Source organism: Enhydra lutris, unplaced genomic scaffold (assembly GCF_002288905.1).
Source record: "Enhydra lutris kenyoni isolate GAN:26980312 unplaced genomic scaffold, ASM228890v2 scaffoldscaffold118, whole genome shotgun sequence".
NCBI lineage: Eukaryota > Metazoa > Chordata > Mammalia > Carnivora > Mustelidae > Enhydra > Enhydra lutris.
The window spans coordinates 1,098,586-1,115,380 of NW_019154202.1; the positions used below are offsets into that span (position 1 = coordinate 1,098,586).

The 16,795-nt window shown below is 37.9% G+C and overlaps 1 protein-coding gene across 1 annotated transcript in view; it reads left to right on the forward strand.

The window, feature by feature from the left end:
* LOC111139797 (Kruppel like factor 8) overlaps positions 1 to 6,649 on the forward strand; it is a 92,564-nt gene extending 85,915 nt beyond the window's left edge. Inside the window, exon 5 of the mRNA XM_022492192.1 lies at positions 6,115 to 6,649. Within this exon, the coding sequence (XP_022347900.1) occupies positions 6,115 to 6,296 (182 nt within the window). The 3' untranslated portion in view covers positions 6,297 to 6,649. The remainder of the gene's footprint in view (positions 1 to 6,114) is intronic.
* The last annotated feature ends 10,146 nt before the right edge of the window (positions 6,650 to 16,795 follow it).

The following is a 16,795-nucleotide window of genomic DNA, read 5'->3' on the forward strand; positions in this document are numbered from 1 at the left end:
GTGTACTGCTATATAATTTCCTTTTGGACCATTTTTGCTACATTCCAAGTTTTTGGAGGGTTGTGTTTTCATTTTTATTTGTTTCCCTGTATTTTTAAATTTCTTTTATTTTCTGGTTGACCCACTCATTCTTTAGTAGAATGTTGGGTAAACTCCTTGTAATTTTGGTCTTTCTAGATTTTTTAAAGATTTTATTTATTTATTTGAGAGAATAGAGGAGGAAAGAGGCTGAGGAAGAGGGAGAGCAGACTCCTCACTGAGCAGGGAGCCCAACATGGGGCTTGATCCAAGGACCCTGGGATCATGACTTGAGCCAAAGGCAAACACATAACTTAATGATCTACTCAGACACTCCATGGTCTTTCCAGATTTTTTTTTAAATGATTTACTTCTAGTTTCATACAGTTGTGGTAGGAAAATGTCCTTGATGTGATTTCAGTCTTTTTGTATTTGTTGAGGCCTGTTGTGTGACTTAATGTGTAATCTATTCTGCAGAATGTTCCCTGTGTGCTTGAAAAGAACGTTATTCTGCTGTTTTAGGAAGAAACACTCTGAACATATCTGTTAAGTCCATTTGGTCCAGTGTGTCATTCAAAGCCATTGATTTCTCATTGATTTTCTGTTTATTTGATATGCCCATTGTATTAGATACATACATATTTCCACTTTTATGTCTTCTTGTTTGATTTACTCTTTTTGATTGTTTTGTCTCTTATTACACACTTTGTTTTAAATCTAATTTGTCTGATATGAGTGTTGCTACTCTGGCTTTCTTTTGACCCTCATTTGTGTGAAAAGTGTTTCTCTGACACCTCACTTTCAATCTGCAGGTGTACTCAGGCCTAAAGTGAGTCTCTTGTTAAGCAGCATATAGATGGGTATTCTTCTTTTTATTCATTTTGACATCTTATGTCTTTTGATTGGAGCATTTATTTCATTAACATTCAAAGTAATTATTGATAGATGTGTATTTAGTGCTATTTTGTTACTTTCTTTGACATTGTTTCTGAATATTTTCTCTTATCTTTTCATCTTTATCACTTTTGGTATCTCTTTTTCACCCAAAGAGCGTCCTTTACTATTTTCTGCATGGCTGGTTTCATGGTCACAAACTCCTTTAGTTTTTATTTGTCTGGAGAAACTATTTTTATCTCCTTATATTCTGAATGATAGTCTTACTGATTAGAGCATTCTTGGCTACAGACTTTTCCCATTCAGCACTTTCAATATATCATGCCATTCCCTTCTACCTTGGCACATTTCTATGAGAAATCTCCAGCTAGCCTTGTATGTTTTCCATTGTATGTTAGAAGGACTTCTTCTATTTTTTTTCATACTTCTTTTAAGATTTTTTCTTTGTCACTACATTTTGCAAATTTAAGTACAAAACATCTTGTTGATTGCCAGCTTTTGTTGATTTTGATGAGTTCTCTGTGCCTCCTGATCTGAATATCTGTTTCCTTTCCTAGATTAGGAAATTTTCAGCTATTATTTCTTCAAGTAAAATTTGTGCCCTCTTTTTTTCTGTGCTTTAACTGGGACTCCTTATAATACAGATGTCATTATGTCTGATGGAGCCACTGACTTGTCTATTCCTATGCTGCATAATTCTTCCTTCACTCTTTTGGTCATCTTCATTATTTTCCATTACTTTGTATTTTAAGTTTATAATTTGTTCCTCTGCTTCTTCCAGTCTTTTCTTCCTTGCATCATGTTTATATCTAATCTCATTGCACATTTCATCTCTGGTTAATTTTTTTAAGTCTTTTATGTCCATGGTAAGGGTATGACTGGTGTCTTACATACTTTTCTCAAGCTTAGTGTGTATTTGTATGATTGTTGCCATAAATTCTCCATCAGGTATATTACTTATATCTGTTTCACCTAGATCTCTGCCCATGGCCTCAACTTGTTCCTTCATTTGGAATATATTCTGTCTTTGCATTTTATCTATGTCTCTGCCTTCTCTGTGTTAGAATAGCCAGTTATGTCTCCTGTTCCTCAAAACATGTAAAGGTCATGTAATGCCCAGGTCCTGGCACTTCAGGAGTGTCTGGTGTGTGTTGCATGTATTCTGCTGTTGTGTTTTGGCAGCTCTACCCTCAGGTCAATTGTCTGTACAGGGACAATGTTTGGTTCCTGGATTGAATCTGGTGAATTTTAACTTGGTGTGCTCTGGTCTGCTTATGAAATGAGACCCATCACCACCTCCACCAGAACTGAGGCCATGCAGAGATCTCTGGTTAGGAAATGCGGTGTGGGCAGGGGTTTGTGCAGGTGTTCTGGGTGGGGGTGGGAGGTTCAATTGACTGGCTTTCAGGCAAGCATGACTCTGAAGGGCTGTCTCATCAGAGTGTGGGGTGTTAAGCCTGGTGTATGCAAGTTACGCAGCCAGTGTTGGCACTGCAGTGCTTCCCACAGGTAGCTCTGTTTATGCTGAGGGACAGAGGAGGGAAATGGCATCAACCAACACCTTTTCCCCAGATAGATGTCTCTGAGAATGCTGCCTCTTGGGGACATACTCCAAGAAGAGTAGAATTGTCTCCTCCACATGTGCCCCAGGGACTCTTCGGATCACTGTTTCCATGCTCTCTTCTGGGTTATTTGCCTGCCTACTCTCCTGGAGCAGTGCAGTGCCTTCTGGGCTCTATACCATTGAAGCCTCCAGTCCTTTAAAACTCCATGCTTTAAGCTCCACTGATTTCAAGAACTCATGAATTGCAGCCCCTCTCCTTTTTCAAGACAGTGTCTTTGGGAAACATGTCTTGCATATTCCCCTGTGTGCTCCCCTCTCTCTCTCTCTCTCTTGCCCTCTCTGCAACCATGGTTCCTCCCCTCCACAGCCCTGGGATCCATTTTTCCCCTAAACCACATCTCCACACTTCTCTCCCTTTATTTGTGGAGTTTTTCTTCTCAATGAAAGTCAGTCTTCAGGTCTATTTCTGGGTATTTAGGATGATTCAATAGTTATCTGGTTGTGTTCATGGGCTGAGGTGAACCTAATGTTCTCCTATTCCATTGCTATCTTTCCCCAACTTCTTGTTGGGTTTTGATATATGGTTACCATTAGGTTTGTGTAAAACATCTTTTGCATATAGCGGTCTATATTAAGTTGATTGTCATTTAAGTTTGAACTCAGTGGGCTTGAGAAAGGGCATTTTTCACTCCGTTCCTCCTCACGTTTTGGGTAAATGTTACCATATTTTACATCCTTTTATTTTGTCAGTTCTTGGCTCATTTTTTATTAAAATATTCATTGTTAGTGCTTTTGTGTTTCTTACCTTCAGGCTGTCATTTTGGATCTCCCCTTTTCACTCAAAGTATCTCCTTTAATATTTATTGCAGGCTTAGTTTAGTGGTCAGGAACTTCTTTAGCTTTTGTCTGGGAAACTCTTTATCTTTCTTTCTATTCTAAACGATAGCCTCCCTGGATAGAGTGTCCTTGTCTGCAGATTTTTCCCATCAGCAGTTTGAATATACCATGCCTTCCGACTTGCAAGCTTTCTGTTGAAAAGTCTTCTGCTAGCCTTATGGGTTTTCCCTTGTCACTATTAGGTCACTATTTTGTTCCTCTGCTTCTTCCAGCCTGCTCTTCATTCCATCGAGTGAGTTTCTCATTTCATGTATTGAGCCCTTTATCTCTGCTATGTTATTCCTTATCCCTGTTCTCTGTGTCTCAGTCATGTCTTCCACTCTTTTCTCAAGCCCACTGAGTATCCTTATGATCATTACTTTAAATTCTCTATCAGGCATGTTGTTTATATACATTTTGCTTAGATCTTTAGCTGTGGCCTTATCCTGTTCTTTCATTTAGGATAATTTTCTCTATCTTTTCATGTTTGTCTAAGTCTCTGTGTCTGTTTCTCTGTATTAGGAAAGTCAGCTACATCTCCTGTTCTTGAGAGTAATGGTCTTATGAAGAATAGGTCCTCTAGTGCCCTCTTCCCTAGTGTCTCCTGTTTCCCAGGTCCTCACACTTTCCAGAGTGTCTCCAGTGTGTGCCCTGTGTGCTGTGTTGTTTTTCCTGGCTGCCTTATTCTTCAGACTAGTTGTTTGTAGAGACTCTCTTACCAGTTGTGGGGAGTGTTTGGTCCATGGTCTGAATGTGGTGCTTTTTAACTAGTTGTGCTCTAGACTCTTTGTGAAATGAGACCTGTTACCACTGCTGCTAGAACCAAGTTTTTGCAAAACTCATGAGATGGGAGACACAATGTGAGCAAGTTATTGAGGCAGTCTTCTGTGGGAAGGGTCCACTGTGCTAGGACTGAGGCAAGCTAGACTGAGAGGGGTAGTTCCACCAGAGCATGGGGTGGTGAGGCTTGGAGCAAGCTGGATAAGTAGGGAGTATAGGCACTGTTCTGGTTCCCACAAGGGTCTTCTGCTTATGCTGAGAGGCAAGGGAGGGAAAATGGCACCAGCCACCAGAAGGATTGCTCCATAAACACTACCATTCTGGCATAGGCTCTGAAATGAGAGAATAACCTCCCCACTCTGTGCCCTAGGCACTCTTCCAGTCACTGTTTCCATGTTCTATGTCCATTGGTTGTTTGCCCACCTTCTCTCTAGGGGCAGCCCCAGTACCCTCCAGGTTCTATCCCATCAAAGCCCATTGACATTTAAAACTCCAGGTTTTAAGTCCTGCTAGCTGCAAGGCTCATGAAATTCAATCCCTCTTGCTTTCCAAGCCAATTGCTGTTAAGTCTTTGTTTTCTTTGTGTGCTCCCCTGTGTGTTAGCCTGACTCTTGCCTTTCTCCATAGCGATGGATCCCTCTCCTCCCCAGTAGCCACAATCAGTTTCTCTCCCAAACACTCTTTTCACTTCCTACATTCTTCAATGCAACCTCTTCTCTACCTTTAGCTATGGACTCTGTTCTGCCAGTCTTTAGGTCAGTTTCTAGGGTATTTTGGATGATTTGAGAGTTATCTAGTTGCATTCATGGGACAAGGTGAGCCTAGGGTCCTCCTACTTCATCACAAATTTCCAACCACTGATCTCCCTGTGCCTATTTTAAAATTTTTTTTAAAGATTTTATTTATTTATCTGACAGAGAGAGATCACAAGCAGGCAGAGAGGCAGGCAGAGAGAGGAGGAGGCAGGCTCCCTGCTGAGCAGAGAGCCCGATGCGGGGCTCGATTCCAGGATCCTGAGATCATGACCTGAGCCGAAGGCAGCGGCTTAACCCACTGAGCCACCCAGGCGCCCCCCTATTTTAAAATTTTTATTATGAGATACAACATCATGATTTTTAAAACTTTCGAACAATAGAGAAAGGTGGGGGGAAAGGAAGTTATTTTCCTACTACTCTCATCCTCACTTTCCATATATTCATTCACTGTTAATCATTTCTCATAATTTACACTTAAGTATATTGATACTGCCTTTATTATGAGTATATACATACGTGGTGTTTGATCCATAAAACATAATGGAGTCATACTGTATTAATGCTTTTTATATTACTTTTCATTTAGCTTTCTTTCTGGAACATATTTCATATGTAAGCCCAATGCAGTCTAAAGATAACAAGCCTGGACCTATTTCAAAAAGTTTGACGAGCTTCTTCTAACTCCATTCCATACCCTTGAGTGTTTGACTTTACACAGAAGAAGGCCTGTAGCTTTAGGGGAGGGCCCATTCTAGTGAATCACATTCTCTCTGTGTGTATGGTTTTATTTTTGAATATTTATTAGGAGCTATTAGAAGAGAGGTAATGGCTACTATAATGTGGTATAGTGGAAAGTGTCAGAGACCTAGGTTTGGATACAAGTTTTATTGCTTACTGTGATTAAAAAAAAAGTTTCAAACATCCTTTGAAGTATTTAGAGATAAGAAAACAGACTGGACCAAAGAGAAGTGACTTATTTAAGGTCACAGAGCTAGTATGTAGTAAAACCAGAAGTCAAGCAAAGTTTCAGCCAGCCCCTACATGGTTTCCACTCTGCCATCTTGGCTTCTCTTTAGTATTTCTGTAAGGGTAGAGAACATTTCTTCAAAGTGATTGCCACAAGTTTTGACAAAAACCTTGATAAATGATTATATACGCTGTTCTCTTTCCAGTATCCAAACATCTCTTCTCTGACTCCCTTCATTTTTGTCATATTCCCCTTTTTAGGAGAGAAGCCTTATAAATGCACGTGGGATGGCTGCTCCTGGAAATTTGCTCGTTCAGATGAGCTCACCCGCCATTTTCGCAAGCACACAGGCATCAAACCCTTCCAGTGCACAGACTGCAACCGTAGCTTTTCTCGCTCTGACCACCTATCTCTGCACCGCAGGCGCCACGACACCATGTGAGCAGCATAGACTGCACTAGAAGAGCTGCACTGGTCTTTTTTGTGCATGTGCATGTATGTGCAATGAGATCATAACCATCTTTCCCTCTTTGACTTCAGCTTGCCTCTCGAATGGGGTAGGAACAGCTCACTAAGCCAGGTTGATGGGACTATAGGGAAAGATAGATGGTCTCCCATGGGGGATCCTCATAGTCCACTTTCACCTCTCCGCTATCCAGTATCCAGTTTTTACAGCCTTCCATGGGTTGAATTCCAGTGCAGCACCCATAGTTGCCCCTATTCCCCCACCCCACCATTGTTCTGAGATAAGACATTTTTTTAAAGAAGCAAAACAGGAATCAAACTCAAGGCTGTGAACAAAAATACACTGCTTCTCATTTCATTTTTTTATTTTCTAAAATGTTTATCCTTTTTTTAAATCAATACTTAAAAGTGGTTGGTAGTGTCTTAAAATGACTATTTTTTTAAGTTCCTAAAAAGAAAAAGGCATAATAATTTAGTTGGTTGGTAAGATTTATAGGGATATGAGTCCTGAATATAGGGCACATTCTCAGTGAATAAGCTGAGTCCCTTACCAAACTCAAAGGTTTTGTAAATCCAATCTTATTTGTTCTTACATTTTAGTTTTCAGACAGTGCTGGTGCTTCTTTTCAAGTCTGTCAAAAGGAATGAAATGATCTTTTACTTCTACTTCTTCTTCTTACTCCTACTTACTTCCACTTCCTCTTCTTCTTCCTCCTTCAGGATAAAGACTTAGCTGCACAGTTACCTTCTCTATTAGGTTAAATTTGAACAAATATTCAAAGCACGCAGTGACATGCCAGTAGGGAGAAAAGTGTTCCAATATGTTGGACAGTGATGGGAACAAGCAAAATCAGGAACATTCTGAAAACAAATGGAGACTTTCATTTGGATAGGGTATCAAAATGATGGCAGCCTGTTGAGACAGTTCTTGAGGGGTTGCACTGTACTATTTATTCTTTTGTTTACATAAAGCAACTGTTATGAGCATATTGCACGATGAGAAATTACACATTGGGGCCATGTTATACTGAGGTGAGGGGTTGGAAGAAAAAAAAATGTGTTCTTTCCATGGCAGCATTAGCATGAATTCCTGTATTTCTAGTGGAATATAAAAGGATTTTATGGGAAACTGACATAAAAAGCCATTTGATGTTCTGCAAGTGCTATGAACACTTAGCCATTTCATTAGCCATTATGTCAGGTTACATAATATACACATTTGGTTACCCAATTGGGTTGTTTCATAACAGTCCCTGGGACATAAAACCCTCTGTTCCAGGCCCTGGACCTCAGATCTACCTTCATATGGCATTAGTTCCTCTACCTGGGGGCAGGAAGGGCTTTGCATCACTTAGTTTTAAATTCAGCCTCTCTTTTAAAGATTGTCTTCATATTGAACCCCTTTCCCTTGGCAGATATTCAACAAATTCCTGCATGAATACTTTAGGTTACTACCTCCCAGGATCATCCATTCTGACTAAATAGAAAAATTCTAGCATCAAGAAGGGATCTTATTAATGACTTAGTCCTACCCATCATTCACATTTTACAGATGAGACAAACATGGGTCAGAGTCTTTCTCCAGATATGTCATTGATGCCTTATAGATCTGCACACCCATTCTCCCAGGGATCACATTATAAAACTAAATTGAAAAAAAATTTACATGATTGATTACAGTATTTCTCCAATTTTATATGTTATGCTTCAGAAAACTCTAGACCACTCACAGTATATCATTTACAGTTGATTAAATAGTAAATAAAATGTGCTTATGGTCATTGATATAGAACATTAGGCAAGCAATTTTTCTACTCAAACACTTTCTATAATATCTCAGATGTGATTTACCTCGTTTCAACTTACAGTGTCTTTCCAGACCAAAAACCCTAAAAAATTCAAGGGCTGTGTATTTTTCAAAATGACATTTGGAATTTAATATTATTGTTATTTTGATATAGGCTTTCCCCTGACTTTTGGTGTGCAAGTTCAAGATTATAAACTGATTGATAAAGCACTAGGAAATATCTAGGGCCAGTCTGTTAAAGGTAACTTCTCTATAGCTGTAAGACAGATTGTGAACTACAGTCACTCATGAATTTAAGCTTATAATTGAGTAGTTGATGTGGTATTTCACAGTAGAGTCAAAGAGCTTACCCATTTTCTCCAGAACTTTTATCCTGTGTCCCCATTTCCAGAGCTCATAACTGACTCGTGCCCCTTAGACCTCAGGACCTTTTGCATTGAGCATATAACCTACTAACAAATCATATCAATCATACTGTTGTATTAATTAAGATGATCAGATTAAGATTTTAAATATTGTTAGCCCTGACATCCTTAAGGCTTTATTCAATTTTTTTTCCCTTCAAAGTAATGTGGGACTTTGTTCATCGTTTATTATTAGAAAACATTTCAAACTCTATTATTACTGTCCTATCCCCTCCAAATAATGATAAAATCCTTCTAATTATTTACATATTCTTTAGGAAATATGTCTAGATGCATTTACAGTACTTCATAGAGTACAGGGATCCAAATACACTACAATCCAGTACTGCACCAAAACCATATAGAACTTTGCTAAATAAACAGTGAGATGGAAAGGAACTATCTTAGATAACAATTGGAATTAATTGAATTTACAGTGCTCATGCTAGCAAAGCACCATTTTGTGGACAAGTGCCTAAGGCATGAAAAATGGCCTTGTTTTATAAGATTGGATAATATTCTGGGATTTGTTGCAGTGGAAATCCTCTGTCTGTAAATAACTGGCAGTTGAACATAACTACTGATAATTATGATTGGAAAATTCAGGAAAAACTGAAAAATGTGAACTGGTTAGGTAGATGAGGTGGAATGAATTATGGTAAGACAAAAAGGTTTTTGAGAGTGATATTTGTTTTTAGACTTGTAAAACCTATTTGCATTAATTTTTCCTTTTTTAAAAAAAATATTTAAATTCTAGTTAGTTAACATACAATGCGATATTGGTTTCAGTAGTAGAAGTCGGTGATTCATCACTTACATACAACACCCAGTGCTCCTCATAACAAGTGCCCTCCTTACCTTGGAACACTGAAAAAAATAAAATAAAATTAAGATGTTAAAATAAAAAAAGTGCCCTCCTTAATGCCCATCACCCATCTAGCCCATCCCCCACCTCCCTCCATCAACCCTCAGTTTGTTCTCTGTCTTTAAGGGTCTTTTATGGTTTGTTTCCCTCTCTTTTTTTGCTCCCCATATGTTCATCTGTTTTGTTTCTTAAATTCTACATGAGTGAAATCATATGATACAAGATCTTTTTAAATAAACTCTTTTTTTTAAACTTTAAAACTGTTTTAGATTTACAGAAAAGTGTGGAGATTTCCCTATAACCGATATCTAGTTTTCCCTATCATTAACATCTTTCATCAGTATAGTACATTTGTTGCAAGTAATGAAGTAATATTGATACATTATTATTAACTAAAGTCCAAACTTCATTCAGATTGCCTCAGTTTTTACCTAATATCCTTTTTCTGTTCTAACATCCTATTCAGGATACCACATCACATTTAATAGTCATACACCCTTAGGCTACTCTTGGTTGTGACAATTTCTCAGACTTTCCTTATTTCCTATGATCTTGACAGTTTTGAGGAGTATGTCCCCCAGTTGAGATTTGTCTGATGTTTTCCTCATGATGAAACTGAGGTTATGGGTTTTGGGGGGAGAATGATTGCAAAGGTGAACTGCCATTTGCATCTCATTAAATTAAAGTAACTTATACTCTTGATGCCAACCATGATCATATGGCTGAGTTGATGTTTGCTAGGTTTATCCTCTGTACATTTCCCCTCCCTATCTCCATGCTGTACCTTTTGGAAAGAAGTCACTATGTGAAGCCCACACTTAAGCATTGGTGAATTATGCACCATATCCTTAAGGGTGAGTATCTAGATAAATTATTTGGAATTCTTTGCATGGGTGATTTGCCTTTTCTCCCTCATTTACTTATTTATGCAATCATTTACTTGTATCAGTAGAGACTCATGAATATTTATTTTATACTTTGAGTTATAATCCAATACAAATTTATTTTGTTTCTCAAATTGTTCCTGGTTTGGCCATTGGGCACTCTTTTGGTTTGAGTCCCAATTCCTTTTGACATATCCTCATCAATTTTTTAAAGACATCCTTATTTTCTGGCACTACTGAATGATCCTATGAAATCATATATTTTTTGGTCCACTTCTATACTTGCACCTTTTACTAGAGAATTATGTTAGAAACTGAGACCTGAACATTAAGTATGCTTTTGCTACCAGGTATTGTTGCTTCTAGGTTATCTCAACTGATAAAGCAAGGAAATATATGTGTGTACACTAACCCACATATACACATATCTAGAAATTTTCTATCTGTAATCATCCATATCTTTAGTAAGCTGAATATGAGCTTATACTGATGTCTTTAACTTTAATTCATTACCACAGGGTTCATTCTAAATTTTTATCTTCTTTATGTATAGCTTCCCATTCCAACAGTGAGAAACTTTGCTCCTGCACTCTATATATTTACCTAATTTTTCTATTCCAATACACGTGTATAGCGGTATCTCAATTGTTAACCTATATGACTGTGAGAAAAATCTAAAGCATAGAGCTTAAGTACATAATAGTAACATTTTTAGAACTCGAACAGTTCTTTGAAACCAAGTGATCTGCAAAATTCAGCAATTCGGGATTTCTGTGATCTGAGTTCCAAGAACTTGGAGTCTATCTTGTTCCCCAAATATGTTTTCTCAAGAACCAAGACATTGGGAATTGACCCTCCATTGTGAAGTGGAGAGTGAAGAGAAATTATTGATCCTTCATGGTGTGTTAATGGACACAGAAGAAAGTAGGTGTACCCAATCAAAAGAAACACCTAGCACTACTTTTTCCCACTGATTAGTATGGATGTCTAACAATAAGGGTGCTACCCTAAATTGCCTCTCTCCATATTTTCCTGTCTCTCACTTGGTTGATGATAGGCAAGTCACATCACTTCTCTGTGCCTCAGTTAACCCACCCACAAAATGGGGATCCAAAAATCTACCTCACAGAAATGTTGTGAGGATTCTCAGTAATAGATGTTGGCAAAAATAATGGGAGATTCTTAAATGAACAACAAAGTATTATGATCATCACTAGGATAGTAACTATAGTACCCTAAATTTACCCTAGATAAAAGAGATAATTTGTTTTCCTGGATCATAAAGAGCTAAATTGGAATCAATAACAAACATAATTGAAGAGTGGTCACAGGAAGTAATATAACTTCTTCTCTTCATTCTCCCTACATTCACTTTACTAACTGTAGGATTCTCATCTGTTTCCAGACTTGAAGTACATAAGGGCCCAAATGAATAAGTAGGCAAAATTCATTGCTTCAAAAGGTGAATTCTTTTCTTATGCTAACTTTGTTTGGACCACATTACACGTGACACTGTTAAAAGCACAATAGCAACTTCCTAGAGCCCTTCAGACTACGGCTAATCCAACTTTACCAGTCACATTTTTTTTCTTTTTCCCTACTCACTATACTCTAAATAGTGTAGATAAAGAGGGAAGCGGGGTAGGGTGGTTGGGGTGGGAGTGGGATGGAAGAGGATAGAATTTATACCAGTGACAGGATATTTCTTTGATTCTCAGACACTGGTTCTACCTTCCTTTCCTTTTTCTGGTGGTGGGTCAGGGGCAGGGAGAAAGAAGCTATTTTGTTAACTGTTAAGAAACTCTCCTTCAAGAAAGAAAGAAAGAAAGAAAGAAAGGAAGGAAGGAAGAAACTCTCCTTCCCTTCCAGTAGATATTTCCCAGGGTCAATACAAGTAGTTATGTCATACATTACCTTATAACTATGTGTATGCAGTGCTGTTTTCATTGTATTGCTGAATAATAAGAAGAAAGTCCCTAGTGGGGTCCATTCCTATTTTTTGACAGGAGGTCATAGCGGAAAAGCAGTTTCAGAAACTGATTCCTTTTTTGTGTGCTGGGAAAAGGATACTGCTGTGAATGGATTAAGTTTTATGTCATTGTTTAAAGAAATTACAGAATAGCATATTAAGCTTTAGTCTCTATTACTCTTATGTTTGTGCCTCCTTCTTTTACTGCTATAGAATAACACCTGGGTTTTCCTCTATTTTATTTTAGTTCTTGCTCCAGAGACATGGCTTTGAGGCTATGATCATGAGAAATGTCTCACATACAACCCTGTTAGAGATAGATACTCAAGAATTGCTTGAGATAGCATGGCCACTTAGAGGATTCTCTCTTCTAGGCCAGTGGGACTTTTTATCTGTGGCAGCCAAGCAGGGCGTGTGCTTGGGTACTAAGCAATCTTGTGTTTGATTATTGTACTTTTTTATTAATAAAAATATTTTAAACTCTAGAAACCATGGCTAATATCTTGATTTTATCTCCATTTTATGTTTCTTCAATATGGCATGGCATGAGTAGATCATAATCTTTCCATTAGCTGGGTAAAGTTGTAATGAAACTACATTTTAGTAACATGGAGCAAGAGAGGAAGCCGGGATGTATAAACACAATAATTTCTCTGTTTCAGCATGTAAGGACCTCCCCCATGTTGGGGAACATATTCTGACATGTCCCTGAATGGGGCTCCATGAAGACTGTAACCTCCTTTTATATATTTCTTATAAGGAATTCCATAAGAGTTTGTGAGATACAGACTCAGTTGGCTAGGTTTTCCTGCCCATTCCTCTTCTCAACATTTTGCTCGTTTTATCATAAGAAGTAACATAGAAGAACAGGGTATTGGGACATCTTTAAACTGTAAAGCTGTCTCAGTACAAATTTCAGCCCTGGGTGGGGATGTAGGAAACTGCTGTGTCTAAAGACTCTGCTTTGACCCAGCCTAAAACAGCATAACACACATTCTTTTCAAGTAAACACAAAACACTCTCCAGAATAGATCACATATTAAGCCACAAAACATGCTTCAACAAAACAGAGGACAGAAGTCATACCATGCATCTTCTCTGACCACAAAAGTATAAAACTAGAAGTCAACCACAAGAAAAAAAAATTGGAAAGAGCACAAATAAATTTAGGTTAAACAACATTCTACTAAACAAAGAATGGGTCATCCAGGAAATAAAAGAAATTAAAAAGTACGTGGAAACAAATAAAAATACAACTGTCCAAAAACACTAGGGTCAAATAAGAGAGACTTTAAGAGACAATTTTATAGCAACACAGGCCTATCTTGTCCCATGAACACAATTATATAATCATCAAAACATTCTAAATACCAAAAAATCAACCTGAAGACTGACAGAAAAAACTCTATAACTGAAGGGAGAGAAAAAGCCACATTAAAAAGAAAAAGGTAAAAAGTCGGAAACATGGTTTAGGAGAGAAAGAGATACTGGGTACTGTGGAGGGAAGGGAGCCGTAGGCACAGAGAAAGATGGGGGGTGGGACACAGAAATCCACAAGGAGAATTTCCCCAAAGATACTGGTTGGGAAAACAAGAGGGAATGATTTTCATGAGTTCTTGCAACCAGCAGAGATCAAAGATTAGAGCTTTAAAGGTCAGTGGGCTAGACTTCAATAGAGAACTGAGGACTCTGACCTACTCCTGGAAAGAAACCAAACAAACAACCCACGGGAAGATGGCATGGAAACAGTGATCTAAAAACACCTGTGGCACACAAAGGGGGAGATTATTTGCTCTTCTTGGAGCAAATACCTTAGAGGCAGCATTCCTGGACATGACTCTCCAGGGACAAAGGAGATTGCTGGCAACATGTTCTTCCTCTGCCCCTCAGCAGAAACACAGAACAACCTGTGGGAAGAAACACAGTACCCACACTGATTACCTAGCCTGCTTATTACAAGTCCAAATCCCATGTGCTCTGACAGAAATGACCTTCTTGGTCAAGCTTCCTTCAATCCAAGCACAGCAGGCTCCTTATCCATAAGATCAGCAGAAACACATGCCTACACCACATCTCCTGACCAGAGAGATCTGCAGTGCCACAGTTCTGATGGGGCTGTGTCAGGGCTCAATTAACAAGCAGGCCAGGACACACCTAGATAACACTCACCAAATTCAGGCTGGACACCAAATATTTCCCACTGCAGGCAAGGAGACCCTCTGAAGACAATTGACCTGAAAAATAGAGCACCCAAAACTCAATAGCAAAGCGCACATAACAAACACCAAAGACTCTCCCTGAAGCACAAGGCTCTGGACAATATATGACCTCTTTTTCATAAAGCCATTACTCTCAGTAGCAGGAAACATAATGGGATTTTCTAACACATACAAGAAGGCAGAGACATAGACAAATGCTAAGATGGAAGAATTCATTCCAAATGAAAAAACAAAACAAAACAAAATAAGAACATGGCTAGAGATCTAAGCAAAACAGATATAAGTAATATGCCTAATTAGAGAATTTAAGACAATAATCATAAGGATGGTAACTGGGCTTGAGAAAAGAATGGAGGACTTCAGGGAGATCCTTACCACGTTTTATAAAAGAGTTTAAAAAGATTCAGTCAGAAATAAGAATGCAATAACTGAGATTAGAAATGGGCTTGATGCAATGAACAAAAGGCTGGAAGAAACAGAAGGATGAATTAGTGATATAGAAGAAAAAATAAGAAAATAATTAAACTGAACCAAAGAGAGAAAGAAATATTATGGAACACAAGAATACACTTAGGGAAATCAGTGACTCCATCAAATGTAATAACATTTGTATTATGGGAGTACTAGAAGAAAAGTGAAAAAAAAGGGGGGGAACAGAAAATTTATTTAAGAAAATAATAAATAAAAACTTCCCTACTCTGGGCAAGGTGACAGACATCCAGATCCAGGAGTCAAAGAGAATACCCACCAAAATCAACAAAAGCAAGGCAATTCTAAGACATATTTTAATTAAATTTATAAAATATAGTGACAAAGACAAAATCTTAAAAACAGCAATAGAAAAGAAGTCATTAACTTACAAGGGAAGACTCACAAGGCTAGCTACACATCTCTCAACAGACACTTGACAAGCTGGAATGGAATGTCATGATACATTCAAACTGCTGAATGAGAAAAATCTGCAACCAGTAACACTCTATCCTGCAAGGCTGTCATTCAAAATAGAGGGAGAGATAAAGATTCCAAGACAAACAAAAACAAAAACAAAAATAATTGAAGGAGTTTGCGACCACTAACCAGCACTGAAGGAGATATTAAAGGGGACTCCTTGAGTACAAAGGAGAGACCAAAAGTGACAAAAACAAGAAAAGATCAGAGAAAATCTCCAGAAGTAATGTCAAAACAAGTAATAAAATGGCAATGAATATATATCTGTCAATATTGCTTTGATTGTAAATAGACTAAACTTTCCAATCAAAAGATACAGAGTCAGAATTGATTAAAAAAAAAAAAAAGCACAAGACTCATCTATATCCTACCTACAAGACACTCATATTTTTGCCTAAAGTCACCTACAGATTGAAAGTGAGGAAATGGAGAAATATTTATCATGCAAATGGCTGTCAAAAGAAAGATGAATTAGATTTTAAAACAAAAACTTTAATGACAGATGAACGAGGGCACCATATCATAATAAAGGGACACTCCAACAAACTGATATAACAATTGCACATATTTATGCACCCAACATGAGAGCAACCAAATATATTAAACAATTAATGACAAACATAAAGGATCTACATGAGAATAATACAACAATAGTAGGGACTTTAACATCCCATGTACAACAATAGACAGATTATGAAAACAAAATGAACAAGGAAACAATGGCTTTGAATGACACATTGGACCAGATGGATTTAATCGATATATTCCAAACAATTCTTCCTAAAACAGCAGGATACACATTGTTTTCAAGTGCACATGAGAAATTATCCAGAATAGATGGCATACTGCAGACTGATAAGCACCAAAGAAATTAAATCAGTAATCAAAATGCAAACAATCAATGGAACAGAATAGAAAACCTAGGGATGGACCCACAACTCTATGGTCAACTAATTTTCCACAAAGCCAGAAAGAATATCCATTGGAAGTAAGACAGTCTCTTCAGCAAATAGTGTTGGGAGAACTGGATGGCCACATACAGACAAATTAAACTTGATCACTTTCATATACCATGCAGAAAAATAAATTCAAAATTGATGGACCCAAATGTGAGAGGGAAACCATCGAAATCCTAGAGGGGAACACAGGCAGCAACCTCTTTGACATCAGCCATAGCAATTCTTACTAAACATGTCTCCAGAGGCAAGAAAAACAAAAGGAGAAATGAACTATTGGGACTTCATCAAGATAAAGTTTCTGCACAGTGAAGGAAACAGTCAACAAACTAAAAGGCAGCCTATAGACTGCCTATTCTGGAAAAGGTTCCATGTGCACTCGAGAAGAATGAGTATTCTGTTGTTTTAGGGTGGAATGTTCTGT